The sequence below is a fragment of the Petaurus breviceps genome, unplaced genomic scaffold (genome assembly GCF_028583685.1).
Source record: "Petaurus breviceps papuanus isolate PSGF00001 unplaced genomic scaffold, PetGlider_PUasm1.0 91133, whole genome shotgun sequence".
Taxonomy (NCBI): domain Eukaryota; kingdom Metazoa; phylum Chordata; class Mammalia; order Diprotodontia; family Petauridae; genus Petaurus; species Petaurus breviceps.
In genome coordinates this window covers 82,676,499-82,689,668 of record NW_027187419.1, presented here as the reverse complement: position 1 = coordinate 82,689,668, position 13,170 = coordinate 82,676,499, and the positions used below count along the sequence as shown (strand labels likewise).

Below are 13,170 nucleotides of genomic sequence, written 5' to 3'. Positions count from 1 at the left end.
ATAAAATATTGCATTCTTAAAAAAAGAGCCTTCAATGATTTTAACATCCTCATTGATGGACAAGAGGAAGAGAAGTGTGGAAATAAGAAGTGACATGTGGAATATCTTTGCTTGGAATTCTTTTACATAATATATATCCTAGGGGAAGGTCTAGCTTAGAAAATAGTAGATTAGTATCATGCTTAAAGAAGAAAGAAAGGTATACCTCCTACTGTCCAAGATCTTTACCTAAAGAAGCCAGCACAGTAACACCCAGATAGGGAGATGTTCCTGGGAGAAATGTATAGAGGGAAAAAAATCTCAGAATCCGTTTTATTTTTATGATTATTTCATTTTTGTTATATATAGTTTGTATGTTCAGACACCATTTTCTAAAGTTAGGCCTCTTTCTAGTAAAGACATAGATCTCTAGTGTCCTCTGGTGGTGAAAGCCTGGCACTGTTCCTTCAGGAGATGTTGAAAACTAGAATTCTTGAAGATGATCAATGTGAGGAAAATGGGCAAGTTAGAGTCATGATCCATGAAGTCCTGATTTGGGACCTGTTTCAAAACTATAATATTATTTTGGGGGATGTTTTGCAGCATTTTTATTTGGCAAATGATCATTGACGTAGCTGCTGGGGTTTTTGGCTGCTTCCTGTAACATGGTAATTTTTTTTTCTTTTACAAAAGAGCATCCAGATAAGGGGCAGCAACCTGCAAGTCCTTAACAATCAGCTGTCTTATATTTATTTTGTATATTCTTATGTAGATATTTGTTGTCTTCCAGATTTAGAATGTAATCTCTTCAAGGGTTTTTCTATTCCCAGTGTCTGACACAGTTCTTGGCCTGTAGGAGGTATTTAAATACTTATTGATTGAGGGACTTTGAGCAGCTAGGTGGCACAGTGGATAGAGTGCTGGGCCTAGAGTCAGGAAGACTCATCTTGAGTTCAAATCCAACCTCAGACACTTACTAGTTGTGGGACCCCGGACAAGTCACTTAACCTCATTTGCCTCCCTTTCCTCATTTGTAAAATGAGCTGGAGAAAGAAATGGCAAACCACTCCAGTATCTCTTCCAAGAACACCCCAAATGGGGTGACAAAAAGTCAGACACTACTGAAACAATTAAACAGAAAAACAACCACAAGCTTGTTTTAGATGCCCTATTATATGTGTGAATAAATCACATTATAGACTTTTGGAACAATTGAAATTGTATACAGTGGAACAAATCTTTAGATCTTCCCATTTCTTCCCCTTCCCCTTTTTTTCTCCTGGATTTCTATTACCTACTGCTAGCAAATGCCTAGGCATGATTATAGTGGCAGAGGCTTCCTGGAGGCCCACCTTTTGTAATTAGTCTTCTAGAGCTGGGCATGGTCAGTCATATGAGATAGGCAGAGGAGAGGAAGAGGGGCTTCAGGGTTTGTATATTATGAAAGGCTAAGTAAATTCATTTCCAAAATGATCAGAAGTACTATCTACTTTCCAGGAAAGCTCTTTGAAAACTGTGAAGTACTTACAGAGTGTGAGCTATGGTTAGAAAGAAGAATGCCATTGGCCAGGAGGAATGATGAAACTTTCACATTCCTGGATACTGAGAAGATGAATCACCACGCTCATGTTCCAACTTGGATAACCTCCTCAAAAAAGTAAATTCTCTGAAATCAAAGCTATAGGAGGAAAATACCAAACAAACAGAAAACCAAATATTTGTAAATAAAAAGGAAATTGGGGATAAAAATAGTAAATAAAGGGGCGGCCAGGTGGCTCAGCGACTAAGAGCACCGGCTCCAGTGTCGGGATGACCTGGATCAAATCCGGGCTCAGATACTCAGCACCACACCCAGAAATAACTGGCCGTGTAACCTTGAGCAAGTTACTTAACCCCGATTGCTTAAAAAAAAAATAGTAAATAAAAAAGTAGATAAAAAGTTTGCAAAAAAAGTTAACCAGGCTGATGAAGAATCATAAATGCTTGCTGACTTGATCACAGATTTAGACCTCTTAGAAGGGACATTTGAAGCCAGCTAGTCTAACCCTCTTATTTTGCAGATGAGGAAACTTAAGACCAGATAGTGATTTGTCTGAGGTCAGATAGGTAGGTGGCTGAGTTAGGATCTGAGCTCAGGGCAAGTGACTTCCAAGATCAACAAGCTTTCTCTTATATAACACAGCATCTTGGTCATATGTTTGTTGTTGTTGTTATTTCAGTTGTACCTGACCCTTCAAGACCCCATTTGGGGTCTTGGCCAAGGTACTGGCCTGTTTTGCCATTTCCTGATCCAGTGGATTTATTTTGTCAGGCAATCATAGATTAAGTGACTTGCCTAGGGTCAAGGTACTGGCCTGTTTTGCCATTTCCTGATCCAGTGGATTTATTTTGTCAGGCAATCATAGATTAAGTGACTTGCCTAGGGTCACATGGCTAGGAAGCGTCTGAGGCTGGATTTGAACCTAGGACTTCCTGACTCAAGGTTCAGTGCTCTATTCACTGAACCATCAGTTGCCTCTAGTTATTTCTTTAGGTACTTTAATTTTCTTCTATAGTAAATTAAAAATATTTAGACCTAGACACATTGTCAAAAGAATCCTAAATCACTGGCATGTACTAAAGGCCCTCCCTTTATATTTCTTCCTTTATTGCTTGTGTTTCCCATTATGGATTCTTCACTCACACCTTTCATCATCATCATCATCATCATCATCATCATCATCATCATCATCATCACCACTAACATTTATATAGCAGTTTAAGGTTGGTGAAGCCCTTTATAATATGTTGACTCATTTGATCCTAATAGCAACCTTGTGATATGAATTTTATTATTAATCCCCATTTTACAGATAAGGAAACTGAGGCTGAGGGATGCTCAATGACTTGCCCAGGGTTACAGAGCTAATGTGAGAGGGAAAAGTTGAACTTAGATTTTCCTAACTCCAAGTCCTTTACTCTACCCATTCTGCCACCTTTGCCATCTCTTTAACCTCAATTATGACTTGGAAATCCTTCCCCTTTCTCTGCCAACATAGATCCCTCCCCATCTCCAAAGCGTGCTCAAAACTGATGTATTCTATGAAGACTTATCTAAGTCTACTTCAGTTTCACTACTTCAATACTAAATGTTCTTTCTGTATTAATGTATATGGTTTGCAAGATAATCATTTGCATTTTTTTTTCTGTGCAAATATTGGTGTGTGTTAGGTATGCACATATTTTTCATGTCTTTTCGACCTTCTTCCCAATTGGAGGTAAGTTACACTGATGAAAGGATTTAATCCTTTTGTCCGTGATCAAGATAACATATATATATATATATATATACACACAGATATATTTGTATGTATGCATGTGTGTGTGTGCGTGTGTGTGTATTCCAAATCATCCACTTAAGTCATTCACTGATGCTTCATCATCATCATTATAACTGTCATTTATATAGTCCCTTAAGGATTAGAAATTTCTTTATCTATGTTATGTCATTTGATGCTCACAAAAACTTTGGGAGGCAGATGTTATTATTATCCCCATTTTGCAGATGAGGAAATTGAGGCTGAGAGGTTAAATGACTTTATCAGTCACACAGCTAGTAAGTAGCTGAGGCAGAACTTGACCTCAGGTCTTCCTGATTTCAAACCAATGTGCTATGTACTACACCACCTAATCAGGGGTGAGATGACTGCAGCCTCCAGGTCACATGTGGCCCTCTAGGTCCTCAAGTGAGGCCCTCTGACTGAATCCAAACCTCACAGAACAAATTCCCTTAACAAATTCTGCAAAACTTGGACTCAGTCAAAAAGTTGCACTCAAGGACCTAGAAGGTCACATGTGGTCTCAAGGCTACAAGTTGCCCACCGCTGACAGATGCTTTATCATGGCCTATAGATATGTGACCCTGAGAAGACTAAGCCAAGAAGAGGTAAGCTTTGGAAGATCCTACCAAGCTAGAAAGGTTTCTAGTATAATTCTGGTGGTGGACTTTTTATGAATGCTGTCCTGTACCAAACAAGATAAATTTGGAAAGGCTCATATGTTTTACTTTACCTACTCATAAATCGTATCTATTAAAGAATGGCATAAATATGCTTTAAGTCAGAAGGGGGAGAACCTACATGAAAGAAAATCATTGATATAGGATATATATAGGATACTCCAGCTATGGAAAATATAGTGTTCTCTGGTATACACTCAACACATTTTAATAACTGAGAACAGACCATGTTTAAATAACATCATGTGATCTTATTGTAATTCAAACTTACCACCCCACTGGCTCTCACAACGGGAGCTTCTATGTCTGGGAAGACATTCTCTAGGTACCACTTGAAACTTTTGCACCCCAGTTTTTTCCGGAGTTCTCTTTGTTGAGTGAGGTTTCCAACATTCAGACTTTGGTCCAAGAGACGGTAACCATGGCCATAGAAAAGCTCTTTGTATTCATCTAACCAGACCTCAGCCACCCGAATCAAGTTCCTCTCTATAGTTTTAATTCGATTTTCAGGGAAAGAGTATGGATTGTCTTTCCTGAAGATGTGACCCACTCGGGAACAGGGAATTATTTCAATTTCTCCTCCACACATCCACACCTAGGGTAGAGTGATGGTAAAAAAATATATATATTATTTAGTGGATAAACATATTGAAAAGAACAATGATTTAAAAACAATGTGTGCTCATGATGTCATCATTAAATAAGAAAACAAAATCTCTAATAAATACACACTTATTTATTTCCTGAAAGTATATATGTTTTAATGCATTTTGTGTTGATTTTATATATTATAGAAAAAGGTCCTGAGCATACAACTGCTAAATAAAAATTTTTGACAATGATATACATTTCCTAAAAATGAATAGTTGACTACAATAAAATCTATGGGTTTAATCTTTAGTGTACAGATAGTATTGGAACATTATTATAATTCTATTATTTGGCTTTGTACTAAGAGACAATTTTATAGATAAACACCCGGATACTCAACAATTCATAACTTAAAATCCTTGATTGCTGCCCAAGTTGGCCAACAATAAACAAACAAATAAACAGATGAACTTTGTAGCCTGCAGTTATATTCAGTGTCCTGAATGGCATTTTATATCATGCACAGATCTCAAAACACTTTATGCATGTTGGCAAAAAATCTCTATTTTATTAATTTTTAAGATGCAGCCACTGAGACATAAGAACTGGAAGGACTTTCCTAAAATTGGCTGAACATAGGCATCATTGCTTCTAATTCCTAGTCTACAAACATTGACCCAGGTCCAGGGCTCCTAATATTGTTTTAGAAATGTCTTCTCCAGAAGCCATTACCACTTTCAATAATATCAGAAAAATAGAATCTGGTAAAAATCTGCCAAAATAAAAACCTGAAAATGTAACTTGGGCCAGGCTTGGCAATACCTTGAACGAAAGCTCCATATTTTCACCACCCCAAACATCAAGACCAGGATCATATGTTCCAAGTTCAAAAAAATATTTTTTATCAATAGAAAATAATCCACCAGCCATGACTGGACACCTAAAAATGAAAGGTCTGGTTTTAGAATTAAATTCTTTGGAATACGAAGAAACTTGCCATCCTATTAATAGTCATGCTCAGGTGATAAAAACATTTGGAACAAATAAGTAATGTATCCATTCAAGACACTTTCTTCTGGTGGCAGGTGTCTACAAGAGGACCCAGATAGATATTCTATTTTCTTTATGCATATTGCATTCAGTGCTCCTCACACATGCTGTCAAGTTGAAGCACTGATAGTGTGAAGATAGGGAACCTTTGACCTTGACTTGGGGGGAGCTCTTAGAAGACACTTTGTTATTGTAGTTGGAAAACAGCAGTACTGATTTTCAACTGTGACAACAGCATTATCAATAATATTGAGTTCAAATCTATCCTGAGACACTTATTAGCTGTGTGACCCTGGATAAGTCACTTAATCTCAATTTGCTTCAGTTTCCTCTACTATAAAATGAGGATAATAATACCTTATTGAATTACTGTGAGGATCAGATGAGGTGACATTTGTAAAAAGTGCCCAGCCCATTGTCTGGCACTTTATAAAGGTTTACTCTCCTCTGCCCTTCCTTTCCTTAATATCTTTAAAGTTTTTAAAGGAGTTTTATTCTCCTAAGGCTATCTTATGTATTTGTTTGTGGGAATGAAGGGCTTTGTTGGAATGAAGGTGGAAACTCAGAATCAGGTCTATAAGGGGGTCTTTCTTAAGGAACCACAACATCAGTATAATAGATAGAAGAAAATGGTGTAGACTGCATGACACCACACTATAAGCTTTAAATCTTTAGCACCATTTGCAAGTCAAGATAGTGGATTACAAGGAGCAATTCAGTTGAATTCTCCCAACATTCCTTTCCAAACAACTTAAACCCTCAAATAAAATTTTGGAGTGGATGAGCCAACAAAAGGCCAGAGTGAGACTTTTTTGCAGCCTAAGATGATTTAGGAGATTGGCAGTGAGGACCAGTCCAGAACACTGCAGGAATATCAGCATTCCTTGGGGGTGACTGCAGCAACACCACCAGCAGCTTTGGGAACTCTTAGCCCAGAGACAGTAAGAGGGTTGAACAACTGGTCAGAAAGAGATTACAGGAGACTGGGTGCAGCTGGTGCTGATTGGAAAGGCTATTACCTTTATGCAGTTTTGTGTTAGAATTCCAGGGCAGAGAGGAGCACTTCTGGTTGGTCACAAGAGGGCAGGGGACCTTGTAGCAATTGTAAGGCAAAAAGGAGCCCTGGAACTTATAGCTCCAAGGGGACAGGGAACATGATCATAATTCCAGGTCCCAGAGAATTGCTAGTACTTGCTGGGAGCAGGGTCATGTCTGAGTAAAGGAGAGAGCACAGATTAGGAGAACAATGTTCAAAGCTCTTCCAGAATTATACCACCTTGGAAGAGCTAACAACTTGTAGAACCCCAAAACTAGCTGTGAGAATAGTAGCACAAAAAGTCTAAAGCTTGAGATAGTGCCTCTCCACCCCTAAATGAGCAGAGCCAAACTTTAACATAAAGTGCAAAGTCAAGAAATAAGGCAGAAAAATGAGCAAATTACAAAAAAAAAAAGAGAACCTCACCATAAAAACTACTACAGTGGCAGGGAAGACCAAGATGTAAACTCAGAAGAACACAACAATATGAAAATAGCTACAAGCAAAGCCTCAGAGAAGAATATTAATTGGACTTAAGTCCAACAAAAACTCCTGAAGGAGTTAAAGATGTGATTTGTAGAGGAAAGGTTTAGAAAAGAAATGAGAATGATGCAAGAAAATTGTTAAAAGAGAATTAATCTCTTGGTAAAAGAGACACGAAAATATTGAAGAAAATAATCCTTAAAAACAAAAAATTGGATAAATAGTTTTAAAAAGGCAGAAAAATTAACTGCAGAAAAGAATTCCTTATAAAGCAAAATTGACTCTATGGAGAAAAGAGGTACAAATGATCACTAAAGAAAATAATTACTTAAAAATTAGAATTGGGCAAGTAGAAGCTAATGACTCCATGAGACATCAAGAAACAACAAAACACAGGCAAAATAATGAAAAAATAGAAGAAATGTGAAATATCTCATAAAAAAAACAATTGACCTTGGAAATAGATTGAGGAAAGATAATTTAAGAATTATTGGAGTACCTGAAAACCATACTAAGAAAAAAGGCCTAGACTTCATATTTCAAGATATTATAAAGGAAAACTATCCTGATACCTTAGATGGAGAAGGTGAAATAGAAATTGAAACAATTCACTGATCACCTCCTGAAAAAGATTCCAAAGAGACTTACATGAACTGATGCAGAGTGAAATGAGTAGAACCAAGATGACGTTGTAAACAGTAACAGAATCATTATGCAATGACCAGTTTTGATAGACTTAGCCCTTCTCTGCAATGCAAGAATCTTAGACAATTCCAAAAGACTCATGATAGGAAATACTATATCCACATCTAGAGAAAGATCTATGGAGTCTGAATGCAGATCGAAGCATACTATTTTCTATCTATATATTTTATTTTTTGCTTTTGTTTCTTCTTTCTCATAGTTCTAATTCTTCTGCACATGACTAATGTGGAAATATGATTAAAATGAACATATATGTATAGCCTATATCAGATTGCATGCCATCTTGGGTAGGGGGGGAGAGGAAGGGAGAGAAAATTTAGAACTCAAAATCTTATAGAACTAAATGTTAAAAATTAAAATAAACAAATAATCAAACAAAAAAAAAACAACAAATAAAGAGAAAGAAAGAGATTTTAAAATGAAACTGCCAGGAATATTATAGTCAAATTCCAGAGCTCCCAGATCAAGAAGAGAATATTGCAAGCAGCCAGAGAGAAACAAGTCAGGTATAATAAAACCACAGTCAGGATCACACAAAATTTAGCAGTATCCATGTTAAAGGAGCAGAGGGCTTGGAATGATATTTTGGAGGACAAAAGGGCAAGGATTATAGCCAAGAATAAACTACCTGGCAAAACTGAATATAATCCTTCAGAGGAAAAATGGATATTTAATGAAATGGGGGATTTTCCAGTATTCCTGATGAAAAAGACCAGAACTGAATAGAAAATGTGACATTCAAGACAGTAGGCTTAAGAGAAACATAAAAAGGTAAATACGAAAGAGTAATCATAAAGGACTCAATAAAGTTAGACTATTTACATTTCTATATGGGAAGATGATACATCTAATTCTAAGAAGTTGATCGTTATTAGGGCAATCAAAAGGGTTCTACATAGCTAGGTGGCAGAATGCTTTGGAGTCAGGAAGACCTGAGTTAAAATCTGGCCTCAGACACTTACTAGATGTGTGACACTGGGCAAGTTATTTAAGCTTGTTGCCTCACTTTCCTCATCTATAAAATAGGCTGGAGAAGGACATAGCAAACTATTCCAGTATCTTTGGTAAGAAAACCCAAACAGGGTCATGAAGAATTGGACAGGACTGAAACACTACTATTGTGCTATAAGAAATGATGAGGAGGGCAGATTCAGAAAAAAAAAATGACAAAACCTATATAAACTGATGCAAAGTGAAGTGAGAAGAACCAGGATATCATTGTGCACAGTAACAGCAATGTTGTAATGATGATCAGCTGTGAAAGACTTGGTTACTCTGATCAATACAGTGATCCAAGACAATTCCAAAGAACTCATGATGAAAAAAAAATGCTATCCACCTCCAGAGAGAGAAATGAAATGCAAAATGAATTATACGTTTCTCACTTTTTCTTTTTTTGCTTTTTTGTGATAAGGATAATATAGAAATATGTTTTGCATGATTTCACATGTATAATTAATAGGTGAAAGCTTGCCTTCTCAGTAGGTAGGGGAGAAGCAGGAGAGCAGGAGAGGATTTGGAACTCAAAATTTAAAGAGAAAAGAATGTTAAAAATAAATAAACAATAAGTTTAAAAAATCGACAACAAACTTCAGTACCCTCCAAATATCTAGGAAGATGTGACCTTGTGGAAAGAATTATATATCAGAACTTCCTCATTTTTCATGGACTGACAGATGACAAATCTTTATCCAAAAAAAATACAGTCCTTAAAATTTCCTAGGGAAGTCAACCAAGAAACTGTATTGGCACATGACCATTGTCACTGACTGAAATAGTCTCTTTCACACCTGGATAAGAACAATGATTAATAAAATCCTAAAAACAACGTTTTTCAGAATCGTCACCATTCCAAATACTCATACTTCCCAAGCTCCACGTGAGGAAAAAAAAAACAAACCTTTCAAAATACAGAATGTCAGAAAAGACTTAGTGGAGTTTTAAGCAACTAAAGTTTAGGGGAAAATGTTTAAAATGTAGAACTGCACTATGAGACACCTCATATTTAAACTTGTTCAAGGAGAGACTAATCATGTTGGAACTTGTTACCTCTATTTTTCGAAGTGTTTAGCAGAGTATCTGGCACATAGTAGGTCCTACATAAAATGCTTATTTCCTTCCTCTTCCTCTACCAAGGGCTTTCAGTGTACTAACAGAGGAGAGGTTCACCTTCTAACAACATTATTCAACTATAAATAGCTATGATTTTTATCAACCTGTAAAATAGTGTGTAGAATCCTGAATCTGAAAGAGTAATCATAGTATGAGTAAATAGTTTTGCCTGAATGCTATTAAAAAAAGATGAGAATGAGTTAATAATAAAGATAGCGATAGTTAGCATTTATAGAGAGCTTTAAGGTTAGCTAGTAAAAAACAGTTTACAAGCATTATCTTATTTACTCCTCTCTACAATCCATTAAGATTAGGCGCTATTATTGCACCCATTTAAAAAATGATGAAACTAAAGCTTGAGGAGTTAAATATTTTGCTCAGGATCACATGAGTAATAGCAATAACAGAATATATTTAGCTATTTCCAGGTAAAAAAAGCATTTTATGAATATTATCTCATTTTATCCTCAACAAGCTTGTGAGGTCAGAAGAACAGGTGTTATTATCCCCTTTTTACAGATGAAGGTGCTAAGGCTCAAAAGGAGCAAGTGTCTTGGCCAAGATTACACAATAAAATAAGTGGCAGAGCTGAGGGTCCACCCACTTCTGAGTCCAATCCCAGCATGAATCCCATTACCAAGCAATGACGATGCATGACAACACAATCAACCAATCATACAAGAAAAATCAGATGGCGCAGTGAGTAAAGAGAGCCGGCCCCAGGGTCAGGAGACCTGGGTTCGGTTCCAGGCTCAGATGCTTAACACCCACACAAAAATAACTGGCTGTGTAACCTTGAGCAAGTTACTTAACCCCAATTGCTTTTAAAAAAAATCAAATGGATGAAGAATGCCTATTAGTCAGATAGTATATGCAGTTGAATGGACAACTCATAGAACTGGTATACATATACATATATAATATACGTGTGTGTATACACATGTATGTGTGCATACATGTGTATATATGTATATGTATGTATATATACATATAAACATGCATACATATTTGCCAGACACTGTATGTGCCCAATGATAACCGGGCCCTGATTTGAATATAAGAATAATAGCTAACATTTCTATAGTACTCACTACGAGCCAGGCATGTTGCTAAGCACTTTGCAATTATTATCTCATTTGATCCCCACAAAATCTACCTAGGAGACAGATACAATTATTTTCCTCATTTTAGAGATGAGGAAACTGAGGCAAACAGAGATGAAGTGATTTGTTAAGGGTCACACAGCTAGAAGTATCTGAAGCTGGATTTGAATTCAGGTTGTCCTGACTCTAGACTCAGCACTCTATCTACTGTGTTACCTACTTGAAGAAGAAAAACAATTAAGAAATTGCTTAATGATGGTGATGTTAATAATAAGAGTTTCATATTTAGTTTTTTTTAATAATAATTACATTGACATGTATTTTCTGGAATCAGTAACTAATTTATGGAATACTATGGAATAAATTGACACACCTTGTTTCTCCTTAAAGATCTGTTTCTATGTTGCTGTCCTCATTTTGTTTCCATGATTTTAATTTCCCACTCTTACCTTATTACATCTGTTTCCTTCATCTTGTTTTGTTTAATGACCTCAGGAGGAATCTTTTTCCAACTAAAATTCATCGGCCACACAAAGACTCCCCTTTGAAAGTTGTCCACTGTCATGTAGCTAAGAAAAGAAAAAGCAAGCAAAAGCCTTATCAGATATACATCACATTACCTTACACACCTCATGCTGACTTCCTATTATATTATTCCTATAATATATATATTATGTTCCCTGAACATAATAGGTGCAAATCAATATATGCTGAACGAATGAACTAACAGCCTAAGAACAAGATGTTGGACAAACGCCACCACAAATCTTTCATTGACAAATGGATCCTTTGTGCCATAGTGATCATATGGTTGTATTACTCAGTTCTTTTCCACCTTTGTTCCCTCTCCTAGCCTTTTTATACTCTTTCCCTCCATTCCCTTACCTCATACTACTCCATGATTTGCATTCTGAATTCCTATGTCATTATTCAACTCTCTTTAAAGTTACCAGTGATCTTTAAATGGTCAAATCTAAGGAGGAGCTTTTTTTGTCCTCATCCATCTTGACGTCTATGCTACATTTGACACAGATGATCCCTCTCTCTAGATTCCACTTCATCTTTATGTTTTCATGCCACTATTCTCCTCCTACCTATCCCACTATTCCTTTTTAATATTTTAATATGTTTATTAGCCCATTATCCATCTTACACCCTAACCATAGTGTCTCCCAAAGCTCTGTCTTTGGATTTCTCTGTCTCTGTCTCTCTCTGTCTCTGTCTCTCTCTGTGTCTCTGTCTCTATGTCTCTCTCTCTCTGTCTCTGTCTCTGTCTCTCTGTCTCTGTCTCTCTCTGTATGTCTGTCTGTCTGTCTGTCTGTCTCTCCGTGTCTCTCTCCTCTCTCTCTCTCTCTCTCTCTCTCTCTCTCTGTCTTTCTCTCTCTCTCTCCACCCCCACCTACTCATCTGCTCCCAAGAGCTTAATTATAGTTTCTATGTTGATGACTAACACACTTAGTCTCTTCTCTGAACTTCAGTAACCACATAACCAACAAACTGCTTATTAGACATTTTAAAGTAGAGATACTGGAGACATCTCATACTCAATACATTCAAATGGAACACATGATCTTTCCCCACAAACTCCTCTTTCTGTTGAATTCCTTGTTTCTGCGGAGGGTACCACACTGTTATAGTCTTCTAGGCTTGTAACTTTAGCATTAATATTGGTTCCTCACTCTCCCTCACCCCACATATCAGATCAGTTTCCAAATCTCACTATGTCTACCTCCACAACATCTCTCACATCTGACCCTTTCTCTTTATTCACATAGACACTGCCTTAGATCAGGTTGTCATTGTCTCATGTTCAATTAATCTCCTGCCTCAATTGTCTTCCCTCACTTCAATCTAACATACGTAAGACTTCCAAAGTAATTTTCCTTAGCTGTAGATCTGACCATGTAATTAACTTCTTCAATAAACTCCAGTGGTTCTTTATTGCCTCAAGGATACTATATAAATATTTATGTTTGGTTTTAAATTCCTTCACAATGTCTTTGCACACCTTTGTCTTATGGAATCTATTCCTTCTTTCAACGTGCATCTCAAGCTCCACTATCTGTACAATGTCTTTCTTGAATTCTCTACCCAAATTCTAGGGCATTCTTTTT

General features: G+C 36.7%; 1 protein-coding gene across 1 annotated transcript in view; it reads right to left on the bottom strand.

Annotated features, from left to right (window-relative positions):
- GALNT5 (polypeptide N-acetylgalactosaminyltransferase 5) overlaps window positions 1-13,170 on the bottom strand; it is an 81,444-nt gene that overhangs the window by 22,575 nt on the left and 45,699 nt on the right. The window contains exons 5-7 of the mRNA XM_069080436.1: window positions 11,506-11,625; window positions 5,390-5,507; window positions 4,248-4,571 (exon numbers count right to left, since the gene is read on the bottom strand). Coding sequence (XP_068936537.1) covers window positions 4,248-4,571; window positions 5,390-5,507; window positions 11,506-11,625 — 562 coding nt within the window. The remainder of the gene's footprint in view (window positions 1-4,247; window positions 4,572-5,389; window positions 5,508-11,505; window positions 11,626-13,170) is intronic.